Here is a 21,269-nt window from a genome sequence, read left to right on the forward strand (position 1 = left end):
TAACCCTAACCTACCCTCATTTGCGAGGGTCAGGGTTTTTGTTTAAAGTATAAAGCAAATCTATGAGAAATGTATGTTCCAGCATAACTTCCTTACGGCTGAATTAACCCTAACCTACCCCCATATGTGATTGATGGGTTTTTCTGCTACCTTACTCCACTAGCTCCATTCTACACCTCCTGGTGAATGTGTCAGTACGACAAGCCACACACCCCACAAATACCCACCCACCATTTAAGCCACACCCCTTTTATTTTCAGCTTACAATATCTTCATCACAACTCAGCCCCACCTGAGGACGGTATATGAGGATTTGAAAAGAGAATTAGATATGACAGGATATGGGGATGGGATATGAAGACAAGATAAGAGGTGGGGATATGAGGCTGGGATAGGAGGTCAGGATATGAGATCAGGATTTGAGGTATGGATATGGAGGTATGGATATAAATCTTCATAAATCCCCTCAATTGTGATGATATTTGAAATTACTTTTGCTCAAGGCAATATTTGTCTGTAAATTGCACTTCAAATAAGAAAATGCATAAAAACTGAACATAATGTGAACTGACCTCAACCCACATATGAGTCTCAGAAGCTTAGGTTGTTGGGTGTTGGAGTCTTGCCAGGTAATCCCATTAGGGGAACTGCAGTAATGAGACTTCACCCCCTCATACTGCAATACCATAGGCTTTATGGGAATGTGGGTAGAATTAGAAAATCATTTCAGCTTTAATTATTTATTATGAGCCTTCCCATTTTGTCCAAATGATATATGTTGCAAAAAGGCAAGGCTGTATAGAATTGTCGTTCACAGTTGCAAAAAGCATAATTCTCCACTACTTTGTTGAATACATTATTTTTTTAATCCCACAAAAAAATGTAATAAAAATGCTTATATAATTCTTAAATATAGACAGTTTCTATGGTTGCGGTGTGATCTCAACAACTGTTTAAAAAATTCATATATTTAAGACATCGACTTCTGGTCATGAAGAAAGTTAAACACATTACAAGAAAATACTGCTGAGATGATCACAGTATGAGTTGGCTGAGCGAGGCCCAGGCTTTCATTGACCAGATTGCTTGGTTTGTTATTACACTACAAGACTCCAAAGAACACACAAAGGATCCTCATCTTAACATTAAGCTCTGTGTGTTGTACCAAAGTGTTTTTTCTCTTCCTTTCATGCCATGAATATAGTGTCAGTATGCTCAGTTAATGCCTACTTCCGACCAATTGATATCCGGCAATGAGTTACAGTGCATGTCAGGCATCACATTCCCTGCAGTGTTCTTTACAGATGCTTGTAGGGTCTTCCTAGTTTTGACATTTTCACATAATATATTTTTCTCTGGGGGCATGAAGCAGCGGATTTGGGAATACAATCCTAAATAGACATGTAAATTGATTAGGAAGTGTGTTACTCCATTGGTGGTCTTCACACTAGTTTCCTGGCATACAAAATAAAGCAGACCATTATACTATGAATGGTTTGTGATTAATTTCATTTAATAAAACAAAACAAACACACATTTTTACTGAAAAAATTATAGTTTGGTCAATGGAGCTTCTATTTATCACTGGACATAGCAAGCTGTAGAAGTCCATTCACAATAAAATCTGTCAGAGACCTTTTGTATCGATCATGCCTAAGACTAAATATTCACTCGGGATGACATCACTGGCTGGAGATCAAGCTGTCAACCAATCTCTTTGACAGATTTCACCGTGATTGTCCAGTGGTGGCATGCTTTATACCACTCCATCTGATGCTTGACATTATGTTTGGTGCTTCCGGAGCACAGTTTTTGTGTAGATTCAGTGCCAGATGAAGGATCTACAAAAGCAAAAATCACTGTTTGTTAGTGGGTGTTTTCTCCAGATTATATTAAAACAATGGGGGAGATTTATCAAACTGTGTGAGAGAAAGAATCAAGAGATTTTCCCACATCAGCCAATCACAGCTCAGCTTTCACTTTACCAGAGCTGTTAGCTTAGCTGTGATTGGTTGCTGTGGAGAAAATCTTTCTATTTTTTCTCTAACACAGTTTGATAAATCTGGGTCAATGACTTTAATAATAAATTAAAAGCCTGTATTCGATTTTTACCCACCTAGCCCCTACGCCCAGCAATCGCTGTTGTGCTCAATGCAGTGGCACTGAGCCTTAGTGTCATAGCATTGTCATTGTCATAGTATTGTTAAGGCCACCTGTATTTTAGAAATATATTTAATTGTATAGTATTCTTGTTGACCAAAAACAAAAAAAATTAAAATATGGTGTATATCTATATACGGGGCTTTGAACTCTGATAATAACTTTGTGTCACCAAGAGAGTGCCTCAGAAAAAAAAGAAAAAAAAAGATCCCCATTAACTATATAGTTTTTTTAAGGGCCAACATGATGAAATGTAAGAATTTCATATGCTCTCTGGGAGTTTGGAATAGAGAAATGTTGGCAGCTGTAAAGTCAGAATGAGACGAAGCGCAACATGGGTGGGCTTCCACAAATTTCAAATGGACCTCGCCTGCTCTGTCCTTTCACTGAGATGTCCATAGCTCATTTCTATTGTAATGCATTCACATAGCGATGTTGCTTCAGTATTTTCATGAAGATAATGAAGCTGAAATATTTTTGCTTTATGTTAGAAAACAGAAATGAAAACCTTAATACTGGAACCTTCTGCCACCAAAGATGACAAACACCATTCATATTTTATTCTCCATCAATCTCCATCAAACCTATTATTAAGAAGTGTAGAAATTCAGTTTACAACAACAGTGTAAAGCATTCCCAGCCCAAAAAAGTTAGGTGAAATATCACAGTTTATTTTACCATATGCGCTTGTATTGAAAACTGTTTAAGCTATGGTCAATATTTATAAAGAATGGAATTTCATATATATTCTGAAAAAAATATTTGTTTGGAGTAGCTTTTGCCAAATTCATCAAAATATGCTACATCTTTAAAGGGAATTGCTGCTATTAAAATAATATATCCTAAGAAGTCCCTGAAAAGAGTTAAATCAAAGGCTACAACAAAACAAATGTTTATCCTTTTTTGGGGAACACTTCTAAAAAAAAGTGATTGTTTATTTTTATTAGTGTGCTTAACAGTATTAAGGTATACACAATGTGGTAGATTTCCCCATCTTGTGGAATATGTTTAATAACTCCAGTTACAACTATAGTTATAGAGACTTTAAATATGGCTGCTATGTATTCATAATGTATATCTCTGCAGTTTTATAACCATAATGCATAATTTTTTCCTCTTTTTTTATTTTCCTTTTTTTTTGTCTCCTTTAGATCATGTGTGACAGACATGTGTGAGTGCCCGGTGCATAAAAACTGCTATTGTGAATCCTTAATAGCTTATGCCAGAGCATGTCAAAGGGAAGGTGTTAAAGTTCCATGGAAGCCTGAAAATAACTGTGCAGGTATTGTTATCAGTTAGAATATTTTTTGGAATATATGGTGAAAAATTACTAGCAATGCAACCATTCTATTGTTTCTTAAGCCATATGTTATGGAGGTTTTTTTTTTAATCTTATTTGAAGTGTTTTTTTATGTTGATTTTGAGAATGTGTTGTTGTACAATGCAGCCCAATGCAATATGCACATAATACACGTGACATGTCCCTTCTATTTACGGCTGTAAAAATGACTTGTGTAAAATAAAACTACATACACTGTGCAGTTTTCCCTACTGCATGCTTCATTCTCTGGCTCGGCCCTTGATGCAGGAAACAGGCTCCATGGACTAGAATTGAGCCCATGTCATGGAATCAATCGGACAGCGTGTCTGGCTAGGCAGTGAAACGTGCTTCACCTGGCTATAACCAACAATTGGAGGGGGTCTCATCAATGAGACCCCGACTGATCTTAATTTTGGTATGTTTGTGTGAAATTTCAAAAGTTTATTTAGTAGATAAGCATAATACACATATTTTATACTTCAAAATACACTTACCCTTTACCATATTTTTCTTGAAAGGGGTTTTCCCATCTTAGTAGTCTAGGCCATCATTTTATGATCATAGGAACTCTGGGCCCTGAAGGGGATGCAGCACTGGTGTAGATTTTTCCTTCAAATTCACTTAAATTGGGCTACACTGCACAGATGAAAGGGAGATCCAGCACTTCCCAAGTGCTTTGTCCACTTTATATATTGTATTTACTATGGTACAGTTAACTATTACAGTAAGTCTTTAATTGTAATTGAGTTGGAGCCACCAGTAGAATGAGATCACTGTATGTGGATTTACATTGCTCCTTTTAACCTCTTTGGGAGTTGTAAATTGATATACATTAAGGCAGACAGATTTGTAACTTTTATGGGTACTCTTACATGTAGCTTTAGCAGCTGTGGGTAGCACTTGCACCTGGAACTGCCATTGTTTTCACTTGTAAAGCCAGGTGCAGTGTGACAATTAGTGGTAAGCTGCAGATGCAACCTACAGCTGCTAATGCACATGTAGAAGCGCCCCAACTCCTGTGTAGAAGCACCCAAACTGTCTAATCCTAGGTACTGAGTGCACAAAGTCTACTACCTCCTACAATACTGTAAAACAAAATTGGCAGACTTGAATTCATATTAATGTACAACATTTCATCCACATTAATTGCAAATACAAGATAAAACACCTTGAACACAAAATAGAATAAGACCATACAGAGGAAATTGTTGTATAAATTGGCATAAGAAGTCAATAAGTACTTGAACAACAGGGGTGCCATCTGGCAAAGTACCATATGAAGTGCGAGGAGGTAATGCAAAAAAAATTACCATAAATAAATAAATAAATAAATAAAATAGATTACCACAGTAAACCAACATATAAATACATAGGAAGGACAAGTGTCCAAAGGTTCTAAATACAGATATATGTATTAATTGCACCATGCAATAGCTTCATATGCCCCATATACCAGGAATGCCAAATTGCCCCATCCAGAGTGTCCCATAATATGTCAACCCACCATAAGAGGTCATAGTTTTCATGCAGCAAATTGTGTGAGAAGAAACAGCCTGAGCAGTTTAGTGCCTCACCAACTATAACCAACTCTCCCTCTACAGTACCTACAAAACTGTGTATGGATCCATAGCAGCTCTGTGCATGACATATATTGAGAAGAAACTCAGAATTCTGGATCTTGTAGCTTTCTTCAAACATAGATTTAGGAAAAAGTACACTTTAATTCAACATCTGCAGATCTCTTTATATGGTGGAAATATAAGTGGTGGAAATGTTTCCTAATGTTTGCGTTCTAAGACCAAAACATTTTTTTTCATACTTTTATTGAGAATATCTAGCTTTCGGAGATTTGTTGAAGGAAAATATACCATTAACCTGTTTATGACAAACAGTGATGAACACCTCCAGTCAGCAGAGGCAGCAGGAAACATTTTGGACCATTATCATTGTTTAGGGGCCAGGTCACTCCCCAGAGTTTAGAAAAGTATATATAGTGACAGGTCCTCTTCAATAACAAAGTACTAGTAGCAGCTTTTTTTAAATAACTAAATTGGACAATGAAAAAATATGTCCGGAAATGGTTCTGGTCCAAGGCCAGCCCTCATATCCCTTACATGCTAGTTGAGTGTTGTATCACTAGTGTCAGAACCTATAGGGTTAAAAGGTTCTGACAGGTTCTTTGTTTATTTTGTTGCCGGGTTACACCTAGCTGTCTAGCTGGTCAGCTGACAGGTTGATGAGAGCACCCGTGAGTTGCCTATTTAACCCAGCAGTTGGCTCTCAGTCAGCGTCTGTGAAAGAGTCTTTTTGCTCCAGTAGCCAGCGTGTATTCCCTGTCTCCCCTGTATAACCCCGCATCCTTGACTTTTGGCTTTCAGCTCGACTTTTCCCTGGTATTAGCGACTTGGTACTTTGACTTCTCCTGGCTTTGATGCGGTTAGTTGATTTTGGACTATTGTGTGAGTGTGTAGTCGTATTTTGTTTAGTCTGTCTGTTATCCCACTGTCCCGGGACCTAGTCAATGTCATTGTAGTTTATTATTTTGACAATTACGCCCCTCACATATACAGGAAGGGACTGTCTTCGTGGTTACGGACCTGTCGTTTAGGGCAGGTACGTAAGTAGGCAGGGATAGGGGAGTGGGCGAGATTAGTATGCACTCCTTCCCAGCCGATACGTGACAACTAGTTCACCAGTAGCTATCATGTACACATGCTATTATTAGAATTTCTGTTTTTTTGTAGCTTGTATATTATAATTGTGTTACTTACTTTTGACCATTGGAAGGAGAAGAGTCATTGAAGAACTGAATATACTGGTAATCAGTGCAACAATGTGTTTTAGAAAAAAGGTCATCGCCCACTTCCAAATTTGAGAGTGTTTATCTACACTGGGTAGTAAAAGTAAAGACTCCTAGTAAATATATGATCTAGTGATATGACATTATGCCGTCTACCAGTAATGCTATTACATCTATGCTGGAGAGCCACATACTCGCCACCCAAAAGGAAACTGGATGGAGTACACTGATTTAGTTTTCTATATTAAAGAAAGCACTCAAACATTACACACTATTCTTCTGCTTTTTCGCTGAGGACTGCACACTGGTTGGATTCCAGCAAATATAATAGTACTCACTAATAAGAGCTGCAATTTGAGTTCCGGGGTGCTTGGATAATTCAGTGATATAGTAGCTGAAATGTCTCTAGGCGTGGCCTTAAGCCCTGAAAAGTCCTATAGCTCTTATAAAAAAACTTATTTTCAAAGTCTCTTGCCTCTGTCCCTCTATCTCCTCTTTCTCTTGTAATCACTAAGAATAAACTACTCTCTAAGATGTAGAATTCTTATTTTGTAGGAATTACCGTATTTATCGGGGTATACCACGCACCGGCCTATAACACGCACCCTTATTTTACCACGGATATTTGGGTAAAAAAAGTTTTTTACCCAAATATCCGTGGTAAAATGAGGGTGCGTGTGTGCGCGTGTATACCCCGATACACCCCCAGGAAAGGCAGGGGGAGAGAGGCCGTTGCTGCCCGCTTCTCTCCCCCTGCCTTTCCTGGGGGTCTAGAGCGCTGCTGCCGGCCCTTCTCTCCCCCCTGGTTATCAGCGCCGCTGCCCGTTCTGTCCCCCTGACTATCGGTACCGGCGCCCTACTGCCGGTGCCGATAGCCAGGGGGAGAGAAGCGGCGCCGACAGCCAGGGGGAGAGAAGGGGCAGCGGCACCTATTGCCGGCGCCGCTGCCCCGTTGCCTCCCCCCATCCCCGGTGGCATAATTACCTGAGTCGGGTCCGCGCTGCTGCAGGCCTCCGGCGTGCGTCCCCTGCGTCGTTGCTATGCGCGGCGCACTGACGTCATGCGCCGCACCGTGCAGCGCATAGCAACGACGAAGGGGACGCACGCCGGAGGCCTGCAGCAGCGCGGACCCGACTCAGGTAATTATGCCACCGGGGATGGGGGGAGGCAACGGGGCAGCGGCGCCGGCAATGGGTGCCGCTGCCCCTTCTCTCCCCCTGGCTATCGGCGCCGGTACCGATAGTCAGGGGGACAGAACGGGCAGCGGCGCCGATAGCCAGGGGGTGAGAAGGGCCGGCAGCAGCGCTCTAGACCCCAGGGAAGGCAGGGGGAGAGAAGCGGGCAGCGACGGCCTCTCTCCCCCTGCTTTTCCTGGGGCGGTATCGGCGTATAACACGCACATAGACTTTAGGCTAAAAATTTTAGCCTAAAAAGTGCGTGTTATACGCCGATAAATACGGTACTGTACTCTAAGAGATTCTGGGCAAACTGTGAAACAGTATTAAAGAAGATTCAAGTAACATTAGTTCTCCCCTGTGTGGCAGGGGACGGGGCAAATTATGATTGTCTTCTATAGTACAGAAGCCTGAAATTATGCTGGTCCTCTCTCTTATGGATAAGGCTGCAAAAATAATAAATTATTCTACCCCTTTCTCTTGTGGAGAGACTGTAAGAAGTAGACTACTCTCACTTCATCTAGCAGAGCCTGGACTAAGCTCTCCTCTTAACCTGAAAGGCTGGTTAGACTGCCTAGCCTTAACTGGTTTCTTCCCTCTGGAGCGACTAAGGCCGTGCTCTGAGTCATTAACTGAAAGGTTCCCTATTGTAGTGCAATGTACTATTGCAGGTGAATGAGCCCCTTCATTCACTGACAGTTAATAAAGTGCACAACAGCATATTCACATTGGATAAATGCACAACAGTGCAGCAACATTTGAACACAGCAGAAACAAAGTCTGTCAACCAACATTCCTATTCCACAGGGGCACAGATCTGGGACACTGTACTTCGTTCTTAAAAGGAACCTCTCATTGATCATGGTTTTCCAATTTTTGGGCAGCAAGAAGAATTGAGCAGATTGATATAATATTTTTCTTTTGTTAGATACATTTTAGTATAACTTAAAATGTATTTATTTAAACCTTTGCTCTTCTGAGGTTAGGTGTCAAGTGGGCGGTCCTACTCAGTGACTGACCACTATCACTTTATGCACACATATTCTGGAAAGACTATCAGTCATTGAGTAGGATTGCACACTTGACTACTATGCCTAGAATGAGCCACGGTTTACATAGTTACATAGTTAGTACGGTTGAAAAAAGACATACGTCCATCAAGTTCAACCAGGGAATTGAAGGGTAGGGGTGTGGCGCGATATTGGGAAAGGGATGGGATTTTATATTTCTTCATAAGCATTAATGTTATTTTGTTGCAGGAATGTATCTAACCCTGTTTTAAAGCTGTTAATTTTTCCTGCTGTGACCAGTTCCTGAGGTAGACTTCCATAAGTTCACAGTTCTCATGGTAAAGAAGGCGTGTCGCCCCTTGAGACTAAACCTTTTCTTCTCCAGATGGAGGGAGTGCCCCCTCGTCCTTTCGGGGGGTTTAACCTGGAACAGTTTTTCTCCATATTTTTTGTATGGGCCATTAATATACTTATATAAATTTATCATATCCCCCTTTAAACGTCTCTTCTCAAGACTAAACAATTGTAACTCCTTTAATCGCTCCTCATAGCTAAGATTTTCCATGCCCCATATTAGTTTAGTCGCGCGTCTCTGCACCCTTTCTAGCTCCACAGTGTCCCTTTTATGGACTGGTGCCCAAAACTGAAGAGCATATTCCTGGTGAGGCCGTACCAATGCTTTATAAAGGGGGAGTATTATGTCCCTGTCCCTCGAGTCCATGCCTCTTTTTATACATGACAATATCCTGCCGGCCTTGGAAGCAGCAGCTTGACATTGCATGCTATTCTGTAGTCTGTGATCTACAAGTACACCCAGATCCTTCTCTACCAGTGACTCTGCCAGTTTAATCCCCCATAAGATATACGACGCATGCATGTTATTAGTACCCAGATGCACAACTTTACATTTATCCACATTGAACCTCATTTGCCAAGTGGATGCCCAGGCACTTAGTCTATCCAAGTCATCTTGTAACCTATACACATCCTCTATAGACTGTACCGTGTTACAAAGCTTGGTGTCATCTGCAAAGATAGAAACAGAGCTGTTAATGCCATCCTCTATATTATTGATAAATAAATTAAACAACAGCGGGCCCAGTACTGAACCTTGTGGTATACCACTAATAACCGGGGACCAATCAGAGTACGAATCATTGACCACCCGTCTCTGGGTACGATCCATGAGCCAGTGTTCAATCCAGTTACAAACTAAAGTTTCCAAACTCAAAGACCTTAACTTACCTGTCAGACGTCTATGAGGGACAGTATCAAATGCTTTAGCAAAATCCAGAAACACTATATCCACAGCCATTCCTCTGTCAAGGCTTCTACTTACCTCTTCATAAAAGCAAATTAGATTGGTTTGACAACTTCTATCCTTAGTAAACCCATGCTGGCTATCACTTATAATGCTATTATCCCCTATGTATTCCTGTATGTAATCCCTTATAAGTCCTTCAAACAATTTACCCACAATGCACGTTAAACTTTCCGGTCTATAGTTTCCTGGGGCCTAGAGCCCTTTTTGAAGATTGGCACCACATTAGCCTTGCGCCAGTCCCTTGGCACAATACCAGACACCAGAGAATCTCTAAATATCATGAACAGGGGTACAGATATTACTGAACTTACCTCTCTAAGAACTCTTGGGTGTAGTCCATCTGGTCCTGGAGATTTGCTTACATTTACTTTACTTAAATTACCTTGTACCATCTCTACATTAAGCCAGTTCAGTACATTACATGATGTGTTACCAGCACTGACCTGTCCAATGTCAGCTCCTTTTTCCATAGTGTATACAGAACTAAAGAACCCATTCAGTAGCTCTGCTTTCTCTTTATCGCCTGTTACAACCTCCCCATTATCATTATTAAGGGGTCCTACGTGCTCTGTCCTTGGTTTTTTTCTGCATTTATATATCTAAAAAATATATTTAGGATTAGTTTTGCTTTCTTTGGCCACCTGTCTCTCATTTTTGCTGTTTTTATTACATTTTTACAGATTTTATTAAGCTCCTTGTACTGTTTAAATGTTATAGCTGACCCATCAGATTTGTATTTTTTTTAAAGCAATTTTTTGTTATTTATTGCTCTTTTAACATCATTTGTCAGCCATGTAGGATTTAGTTTTAATCGTTTATATTTGTTCCCCTTTGGTAGGGGAATATGCAAAGCAGCTCATTACATCACCTTTTCAGGTAATGTTCCCTGGTATCAGCTTGGCTCCTGTTAGGGAATATATTGCATATTCCCCTATCCAGAATGCCCGCGGAGTGCTAAATGGCCTTCTGAAGCTCCGTTACACCAGGAGTGGTGGCCTCTCCCTGAGGTAAATACTCATCCCCTTTAGTTCCCCTTTGGTATATATTTAGCTGTATAGTTATTTAGAGTTGATTTAAAGATGTCCCATTTACCTTCTGTATCAGTATTTGACAACACCTCCCCCCAGTCTATGTCCTGTAGTGCAGCTCTCAGCCCAGGGAAGTTTCCCTTTTTAAAGTTATATGTTTTTGCCTTCCCCGCCTGTCTTTGTTTTCTACATTTTAAGTCAAAAGTAACTATATTGTGGTCGCTATTACCAAGGTTTTCCCACACAGTTACATTACCAATCAGCTCTGCGTTGTTGGAAATGATCAGATCCAACAAGGCATCACTTCTTGTTGGGTCCTCCACAAACTGGCCCATAAAATTATCCTGCAATAAATTTAGGAATTGTCGCCCCTGTGTAGTTTTAGCCAACCCCGGACCCCAATCTATATCTGGATAGTTAAAATCTCCCATTATTACCACTGTACCTGCCCGGGCGGCCCTCTCTATTTGTTTATGCAGCCGACCTTCTATCTCTTCAGTGATATTAGGGGGTCTGTAGATTACACCAAGTATTATTTTTTCAGTATTTCCCTCCTTTTGTAATTCTACCCACAGTGATTCCACATCCTCAGAATCATCACACACTATGGCTTCGTTCACACTGACTTTAAATGAATAACTAAATGAATAAATAAATTGCTAAATTAATGAATAAAATATTTGAACATTTCTAGAAAAATGCAATACAGTGTATCTGCTCAGCATGTCCTACTCTATGGCATGCTTCCCTCAGATTGGACACCATTAACAATGTAACTTGTCTCGCACAGTGTACCTGTAGCCTGTTATAGAAACATATCAATGCAGTAAGCTTATAAGGTAGAGATTGGTTGAGGACAGAGAACTTGCTGTTTTAAAACATTAAAGTTTTCTGTGGTGATTGTCTAAGGTAGACTGCTGCCCTTTTCTCTGGTTCAAGGGACCAAACTTGGCATATCTTGCTCAGAATTCTGGTGCATTGGCAGATCAACTTAATAGAAATGTGAAAGCGCAGAGATAGAATTAAAAGAGTACAATGACAAAATAAGTGTGCCAGAAAGGAGCATGGAAACCCAGTTATATGCTAGTTTTGGCTTATGCTAGATTGCCAAAACATATCAGTGCTCTCTTTAAGTAAGAGCTTCCAGGAAAAATCATATGCTGTTTCTCCTGGCGTGATGAAGTATTTGCAGTCCATGTAGGTATAAGGTGATGGAACATCTCCATATTATGCCACTACACTGAGATATATCTAATATATACTGTATTTAACTTTATTTAAACTTTTTCCTGTCCCTGTAGATGATTTAATATAGCACCCAGTCATCTTTTCTCCTATATCTGCAATAAATCAGGTAGTATAATATTTAAAGTGGGCCAATGATTTAAAAATAATTATAATAACCAGCCTAGTTTTATTACACTAAACCTGTGGAATAGTGACAATGGGATTCTAATGTTCTTACTGCTGCTATTAACCCCTTCCCGACCTATGACATACCTGTACGTCATGGGTGGCAAGGTGTTCCCGACCCATGACATACAGGTACGTCATGGACATTACTGCCGCTACTCGCGGCATCCCGCAGCGCCCGAAAAGATGGTGGCTATCACTGATAGCCAGCCATCTTACCGTGCGACCACGGGGGGTTTCATCCCCCCCCCCCCAGCGATCGCTGCTATCAGCTGGTCAAATCTGACTAGCTGATAGCAGCGTTTCGCTACCGCTCTGCTAAGTGTCCCTGACCCGTTCCCCGGCGTCACTTACCCGTCGGAGCGGTGTCCCGAGCGGTCCCGGCGTCCTCCAGGCGGTTCCGGCGTCCACCGTGCGGTCCCGGCTGCGCTGCGTCCCGGAGGTGAGTTTCCGGCAGCAGTGCGGCATCTTCATTGGCAGCAGTGAGATCGCCGTAAAGCGATCTCACTGCTGCCTCTGAGAGTTTCAAAACTGCAACTCCCAGCATGCCCAGACAGCCTTTGGCTTTCTGGGCATGCTGGGAGTTGTAGTTTTGCAACATCTGGAGGTCCACAGTTTGGAGACCACTGTATAATGGTCTCCAATCTGTGCTCTTCCAGATGTTGCAAAACTACAAATCTCAGCATGCTCAGTCTGTCCAGGCATGCTGGGAGTTGTAGTTCTCTAACATCTGGAAGAGCACAGATTGGAGACCATTATACAGTGGTCTCCAAACTGTGGACCTCCAGATGTTGCAAAACTACAACTCCCAGCATGCCCAGACTGCCCAAGCATGCTGGAAGTTGTAGTTCGGCAACATCTGATCCTTCAGATATTGCCGAACTACAACTTCCAGCATGCCTGGGCAGTCTGGGCATGCTGGGAGTTGTAGTTTTGCAACAACTGGAGGCACACTAGTTGGGAAACATTGTCCGTTTCCTACCTCAGTGCCTCCAGCTGTTGCAATTGTTGCAAAACTATAACTCCCAGCATGCACTGACAGACCATGCATGCTGGGAGTTGTAGTTTTGCAACAGCTGGAGGCACACTGGTTTGGAAACACTAAGTTTGGTTGCAAAACACTTGAAAGTTTATTACTTAACTTAGTGTTTCCAAACCAGTGTTCCTCCAGCTGTTGCAAAACTACAACTCCCAGCATGCACGGACAGCCAAAGGGCATGCTCGGAGTTTGCAACAGTTGGATGTTTGCCCCCTCCCCCCAATGTGAATGTACAGGGTACACTCACATGGGCGGAGGTTTACAGTGAGTGCTTCAAGTTTGAGATGGCGCAAATTTTGCGCTGCAGCTCAAACTTCCAGCGGCAAACTTGCTGTGAACCTCTGCCCATGTGACTGTACCCTAAAAACACTACACTACACTGACACTAACCTAAAATAAAAAGTAAAAAACACTACATATACACATACCCCTACACAGCCCCCCTCCCCCCAAAAAATGAAAAACGTCTGGTACGCTACTGTTTCCAAAACGGAGCCTCCAGCTGTTGCAAAATAATAACTCCCAGTATTGCCGGACAGCCATTGACTGTCCAGGCATGCTGGGAGTTTTGCAACAGCTGGAGGCACCCTGTTTGGGAATCACTGGCGTAGAATACCCCTATGTCCACCCCTATGCAAATCCCTAATTCAGGCCTCAAATGCGCATGGCGCTCTCTCACTTTGGAGCCCTGTCGTATTTCAGGGCAACAGTTTTGGGACACATATGGGGTATCTCCGTACTCGGGAGAAATTGCCTTACAAATTTTTGGGGGCTTTTTCTTCTTTAACCCCTTATGAAAAGGTGAAGTTGGGGTCTACACCAGCATGTTAGTGTAAAAAAATTAATTTTTTACACTGACATGCTGGTGTTGCCCTATACTTTTCATTTTCACAAGAGGTAAAAGGGAAAAAAGACCCTCTAAATTTGTAACGCAATTTCTCCTGAGTACGGAGATACCCCATATGTGGACGCAAAGTGCTCTGGGGGCGCACAACAAGGCCCAGAAGAGAGAGTGCACCATGTACATTTGAGGCGATTTGCACAGGGGTGGCTGATTGTTACAGCAGTTCTGACAAACGCAAAACAATAAATATCCACATGTGACCCCATTTTGGAAACTACACCCCTCACGGAATGTAATAAGGGGTGCAGTAAGCATTTACACCCCACTGGTGTATGACAGATTTTTGGAACAGTGGTCTGTGAAAATGAAAAATAAAATTTTTGATTTGCACAGTCCACTGTTTCAAATATCTGTCAAACGCCAGTGGGGTGTAAATGCTCACTGCACCCCTTATTAAATTCCATGAGGGGTATAGTTTCCAAAATGGGGTCACATGTGGGGGGGGGTCCACTGTTCTGGCACCATAGGGGCTTCCTAAATGGGACATGCCCCCCAAAAACCCTTTCAGAAAAACTCACTCTCCAAAATCCCATTGTCGCTCCTTCCCTTCTGAGCCCTCTACTGCGCCCGCCGAACACTTTTGTTACGCCGAGCGCTCCGGGTCCCCGCTCCTCCCCGGAGCGCTCGCTTCACTCTCCCCGCGGCAGCGCTCCGGTCACGTCCTCTGACCCGGGGCGCTGCGATTCCGCTGCCAGCCGGGATGCGATTCGCGATGCGGGTTGCGCCCGCTCGCGATGCGCACCCCGGCTCCCCTACCTGACTCGCTCTCCGTCTGTTCTGTCCCGGCGCGCGCGGCCCCGCTCCCTAGGGCGCGCGCGCGCCGGGTCTCTGCGATTTAAAGGGCCACTGCGCCGCTGATTGGCGCAGTGGTTCCAATCAGTGTGTTCACCTGTGCACTTCCCTATATCACCTCACTTCCCCTGCACTCCCTTGCCGGATCTTGTTGCCTTAGTGCCAGTGAAAGCGTTCCTTGTGTGTTCCTTGCCTGTGTTTCCAGACCTTCTGCCGTTGCCCCTGACTACGATCCTTGCTGCCTGCCCCGACCTTCTGCTACGTCCGACCTTGCTTTTGCCTACTCCCTTGTACCGCGCCTATCTTCAGCAGCCAGAGAGGTGAGCCGTTGCTAGTGGATACGACCTGGTCACTACCGCCGCAGCAAGACCATCCCGCTTTGCGGCGGGCTCTGGTGAAAACCAGTAGTGGCTTAGAACCGGTCCACTAGCACGGTCCACGCCAATCCCTCTCTGGCACAGAGGATCCACTACCTGCCAGCCGGCATCGTGACAGTAGATCCGGCCATGGATCCCGCTGAAGTTCCTCTGCCAGTTGTCGCTGACCTCACCACGGTGGTCGCCCAGCAGTCACAACAGATAGCGCAACAAGGCCAACAGCTGTCTCAACTGACCGTTATGCTACAACAGTTGCTACCACAGCTTCAGCAGTCATCTCCTCCGCCAGCTCCTGCACCTCCTCCGCAGCGAGTGGCCGCTCCTGGGATACGCTTATCCTTGCCGGATAAATTTGATGGGGACTCTAAGTTTTGCCGTGGCTTTCTTTCCCAATGTTCCCTGCATCTGGAGATGATGTCGGACCTGTTTCCCACTGAAAGGTCTAAGGTGGCTTTCGTAGTCAGCCTTCTGTCCGGAAAAGCCCTGTCATGGGCCACACCGCTCTGGGACCGCAATGACCCCGTCACTGCCTCTGTACACTCCTTCTTCTCGGAAATCCGAAGTGTCTTTGAGGAACCTGCCCGAGCCTCTTCTGCTGAGACTGCCCTGTTGAACCTGGTCCAGGGTAATTCTTCCGTTGGCGAGTATGCCGTACAATTCCGTACTCTTGCTTCAGAATTGTCCTGGAATAATGAGGCCCTCTGCGCGACCTTCAAAAAAGGCCTATCCAGCAACATTAAAGATGTTCTGGCCGCACGAGAAATTCCTGCTAATCTACATGAACTTATTCACCTAGCCACTCGCATTGACATGCGTTTTTCCGAAAGGCGTCAGGAACTCCGCCAAGATATGGACTCTGTTCGCACGAGGCGTTTCTTCTCCTCGGCTCCTCTCTCCTCTGGTCCCCTGCAATCTGTTCCTGTGCCTCCCGCCGTGGAGGCTATGCAGGTCGACCGGTCTCGCCTGACACCTCAAGAGAGGACACGACGCCGTATGGAGAACCTCTGCCTGTACTGTGCTAGTACCGAACACTTCCTGAGAGATTGTCCTATCCGTCCTCCCCGCCTGGAAAGACGTACGCTGACTCCGCACAAAGGTGAGACAGTCCTTGATGTCTACTCTGCTTCTCCACGTCTTACTGTGCCTGTGCGGATGTCTGCCTCTGCCTTCTCCTTCTCTACAGTGGCCTTCTTGGACTCTGGATCTGCAGGAAATTTTATTTTGGCCTCTCTCGTCAACAGGTTCAACATCCCGGTGACCAGTCTCGCCAGACCCCTCTACATCAATTGTATAAATAATGAAAGATTGGACTGTACCATACGTTTCCGCACGGAGCCCCTTCTTATGAGCATCGGATCTCATCATGAGAGGATTGAACTTTTGGTCCTCCCCAATTGCACCTCGGAAATTCTCCTTGGACTTCCCTGGCTTCAACTTCATTCCCCTACCCTGGATTGGTCCACTGGGGAGATCAAGAGTTGGGGGTCCTCTTGTTCCAAGAACTGTCTAAAACCGGTTCCCAGTAACCCTTGCCGTAACTCTGTGGTTCCTCCAGTAACCGGTCTCCCTAAGGCCTATATGGACTTCGCGGATGTTTTCTGCAAAAAACAAGCTGAGACTCTACCTCCTCACAGGCCTTATGATTGCCCTATCGACCTCCTCCCGGGCACTACTCCACCCCGGGGCAGAATTTATCCTCTCTCTGCCCCAGAGACTCTTGCCATGTCCGAATACGTCCAGGAGAATCTAAAGAAGGGCTTTATCCGTAAATCCTCCTCTCCTGCCGGAGCCGGATTTTTCTTTGTGTCCAAAAAAGATGGCTCCCTACGTCCTTGCATTGACTACCGCGGTCTTAATAAAATCACGGTTAAGAACCGCTACCCCTTACCCCTCATCTCTGAACTCTTTGATCGCCTCCAAGGTGCCCACATCTTCACTAAATTGGACTTAAGAGGCGCCTATAACCTCATCCGCATCAGAGAGGGGGACGAGTGGAAAACGGCATTTAACACCAGAGATGGACACTTTGAGTATCTGGTCATGCCCTTTGGACTGTGCAACGCCCCTGCCGTCTTCCAAGACTTTGTCAATGAAATTTTTCGTGATCTGTTATACTCCTGTGTTGTTGTATATCTGGACGATATCCTAATTTTTTCTGCCAATCTAGAAGAACACCGCCAGCATGTCCGTATGGTTCTTCAGAGACTTCGTGACAACCAACTCTATGCCAAAATTGAGAAATGTCTGTTTGAATGCCAATCTCTTCCTTTTCTAGGATATTTGGTCTCTGGCCAGGGACTACAGATGGATCCAGACAAACTCTCTGCCGTCTTAGATTGGCCACGCCCCTCCGGACTCCGTGCTATCCAACGCTTTTTGGGGTTCGCCAATTATTACAGGCAATTTATTCCACATTTTTCTACCATTGTGGCTCCTATCGTGGCTTTAACCAAAAAAAATGCTGATCCCAAGTCCTGGCCTCCTCAAGCAGAAGACGCCTTTAAACGACTCAAGTCTGCCTTTTCTTCGGCTCCCGTCCTCTCCAGACCTGACCCTTCCAAACCCTTCCTATTGGAGGTTGATGCCTCCTCAGTGGGAGCTGGAGCTGTTCTTCTACAAAAAAATTCTTCCGGGCATGCTGTCACTTGTGGTTTTTTCTCTAGGACCTTCTCTCCAGCGGAGAGGAACTACTCCATCGGGGATCGAGAGCTTCTAGCCATTAAATTAGCACTTGAGGAATGGAGGCATCTGCTGGAGGGATCAAGTTCTCCTGTTATTATCTACACCGACCACAAGAACCTCTCCTACCTCCAGTCTGCCCAACGGCTGAATCCTCGCCAGGCCCGGTGGTCTCTGTTCTTTGCCCGATTTAATTTTGAGATTCACTTTCGTCCTGCCGATAAGAACATTAGGGCCGATGCTCTCTCTCGTTCCTCGGATGCCTCAGAAGTTGAACTCTCTCCGCAACACATCATTCCACCTGACTGCCTGATCTCCACTTCTCCTGCCTCCATCAGGCAGACTCCTCCAGGAAAGACCTTTGTTTCTCCTCGCCAACGCCTCGGAATCCTCAAATGGGGTCACTCCTCCCATCTCGCAGGTCATGCGGGTATCAAGAAATCTGTGCAACTCATCTCCCGCTTCTATTGGTGGCCGACTCTGGAGACGGATGTTGTGGACTTTGTGCGAGCCTGCACTATCTGTGCCCGGGATAAGACTCCTCGCCAGAAGCCCGCTGGTTTTCTTCATCCTCTGCCTGTCCCCGAACAGCCTTGGTCTCTGATTGGTATGGATTTTATTACTGATTTACCCCCTTCCCGTGGCAACACTGTTATTTGGGTGGTCGTTGATCGATTCTCCAAAATGGCACATTTCATCCCTCTTCCTGGTCTTCCTTCTGCGCCTCAGTTGGCTAAACAATTTTTTGTACACATTTTTCGTCTTCACGGGTTGCCTACGCAGATTGTCTCGGATAGAGGCGTCCAATTCGTGTCTAAATTCTGGAGGGCTCTCTGTAAACAACTCAAGATTAAATTAAATTTTTCTTCTGCATATCATCCCCAGTCCAATGGACAAGTAGAAAGGATTAACCAGATCTTGGGTGATTATTTGCGACATTTTGTTTCCTCCCGCCAGGATGACTGGGCAGATCTCCTCCCATGGGCCGAATTCTCGTATAACTTCAGGGTCTCTGAGTCTTCCTCCAAATCCCCATTTTTCGTGGTGTACGGCCGTCACCCTCTTCCCCCCCTCCCTACTCCCTTGCCCTCTGGTCTGCCCGCTGTGGATGAAATTTCTCGTGACCTTTCCATCATATGGAGAGAGACCCAAAATTCTCTCTTACAGGCTTCATCACGCATGAAGAAGTTCGCGGATAAGAAAAGAAGAGCTCCCCCCGTTTTTTCCCCTGGAGACAAGGTATGGCTCTCCGCTAAATATGTCCGCTTCCGTGTCCCTAGCTACAAGTTGGGACCACGCTATCTTGGTCCTTTCAAAATTTTGTGTCAAATTAATCCTGTCTCTTATAAACTTCTTCTTCCTCCCTCTCTTCGTATCCCTAATGCCTTTCACGTCTCTCTTCTCAAACCACTCATCCTCAACCGTTTTTCTCCCAAATCTGTTCCTCCCACTCCTGTTTCCGGCTCCTCGGACATCTTCTCGATCAAAGAAATTTTAGCTGCCAAAAAGGTCAGAGGGAAAAATTTTTTTTTAGTGGACTGGGAGGGTTGTGGTCCTGAAGAGAGATCCTGGGAACCTGAGGACAACATCCTAGACAAAAGTCTGCTCCTCAGGTTCTCAGGCTCTAAGAAGAGGGGGAGACCCAAGGGGGGGGGTACTGTTACGCCGAGCGCTCCGGGTCCCCGCTCCTCCCCGGAGCGCTCGCTTCACTCTCCCCGCGGCAGCGCTCCGGTCACGTCCTCTGACCCGGGGCGCTGCGATTCCGCTGCCAGCCGGGATGCGATTCGCGATGCGGGTTGCGCCCGCTCGCGATGCGCACCCCGGCTCCCCTACCTGACTCGCTCTCCGTCTGTTCTGTCCCGGCGCGCGCGGCCCCGCTCCCTAGGGCGCGCGCGCGCCGGGTCTCTGCGATTTAAAGGGCCACTGCGCCGCTGATTGGCGCAGTGGTTCCAATCAGTGTGTTCACCTGTGCACTTCCCTATATCACCTCACTTCCCCTGCACTCCCTTGCCGGATCTTGTTGCCTTAGTGCCAGTGAAAGCGTTCCTTGTGTGTTCCTTGCCTGTGTTTCCAGACCTTCTGCCGTTGCCCCTGACTACGATCCTTGCTGCCTGCCCCGACCTTCTGCTACGTCCGACCTTGCTTTTGCCTACTCCCTTGTACCGCGCCTATCTTCAGCAGCCAGAGAGGTGAGCCGTTGCTAGTTGATACGACCTGGTCACTACCGCCGCAGCAAGACCATCCCGCTTTGCGGCGGGCTCTGGTGAAAACCAGTAGTGGCTTAGAACCGGTCCACTAGCACGGTCCACGCCAATCCCTCTCTGGCACAGAGGATCCACTACCTGCCAGCCGGCATCGTGACAACTTTACATACACATATGAGGTATTTCCTTACTCAAGAGAAATTGGGTTACCAATTTTAGGGTGATTTCTCTCCTTTTACCCCTTGTAAAAATTCAAAAATTGGGTCTACAAGAAAATGCGAGTGTAAAAAATGAAGATTTAGAATTTTCTCCTTCACTTTACTGCTATTCCTGTGAAACACCTAAAGGGTTAAAACACTTACTGAATGTAATTTTGAATACTTTGGGGGGTGCAGTTTTTATAATGGGGTAATTTATGGGGTATTTCTAATATGAAGATCCTTAAAATCCACTTCCAACCTGAACTGGGCCCTGAAAAATTACGATTTTGAAAATCTTGAGAAAAATTGGAAAATTGCTGCAGAACTTTGAAGCCCTCTGGTGTCTTCCAAAAGTAAAAACTTGTCAATTTTTTAATGCAAACACAAAGTAGACATATTGTATATGTGAACCAATATGTAATTTATTTGGAATATCCATTTTCCTTTCAAGCAGAGACTTTCAAAGTTAGAAAAATGCAAAATTTACAAAATTTTCATGAAATTTTTAGATTTTTTACCAAGAAAGGATGAAAATATCAGTGAAATTTTACCGATAACATAAAGTAGAATATGTCACGAAAAAACAATCTCGGAATCAGAATGATAAGTAAAAGCATTCCAAAGTTATTAATGTTTAAAGTGACAGTGGTCAGATTTTCAAAAAATGCCCAGGTCATGAAGGTGAAAATGGGCTGGGTCATGAAGGGGTTAAGAGAGTCCCCTTCAAGATGCACACCTATTTCTCATTGTCTCCATTTCATTGAGCTTGACCAGAGCTTGACTGTTTGTCAACACACATGTTTTTCCTTTCTCTTACTTTCCATGCCAATGACAGGAGAACAG

At 44.5% G+C, this 21,269-nt stretch overlaps 1 protein-coding gene across 3 annotated transcripts in view; it reads left to right on the forward strand.

Moving 5' to 3' along the window:
- Positions 1-21,269, forward strand: part of BMPER (BMP binding endothelial regulator) — a 314,190-nt gene that overhangs the window by 264,771 nt on the left and 28,150 nt on the right. For all 3 annotated transcript variants that reach the window (XM_056520437.1, XM_056520438.1, XM_056520439.1), the window contains one exon: positions 3,312-3,442. In XM_056520437.1, the coding sequence (XP_056376412.1) occupies positions 3,312-3,442 (131 nt within the window). The remainder of the gene's footprint in view (positions 1-3,311; positions 3,443-21,269) is intronic.

Source organism: Hyla sarda, chromosome 5, assembly GCF_029499605.1.
Source record: "Hyla sarda isolate aHylSar1 chromosome 5, aHylSar1.hap1, whole genome shotgun sequence".
NCBI classification, from domain to species: Eukaryota; Metazoa; Chordata; class Amphibia; order Anura; family Hylidae; genus Hyla; species Hyla sarda.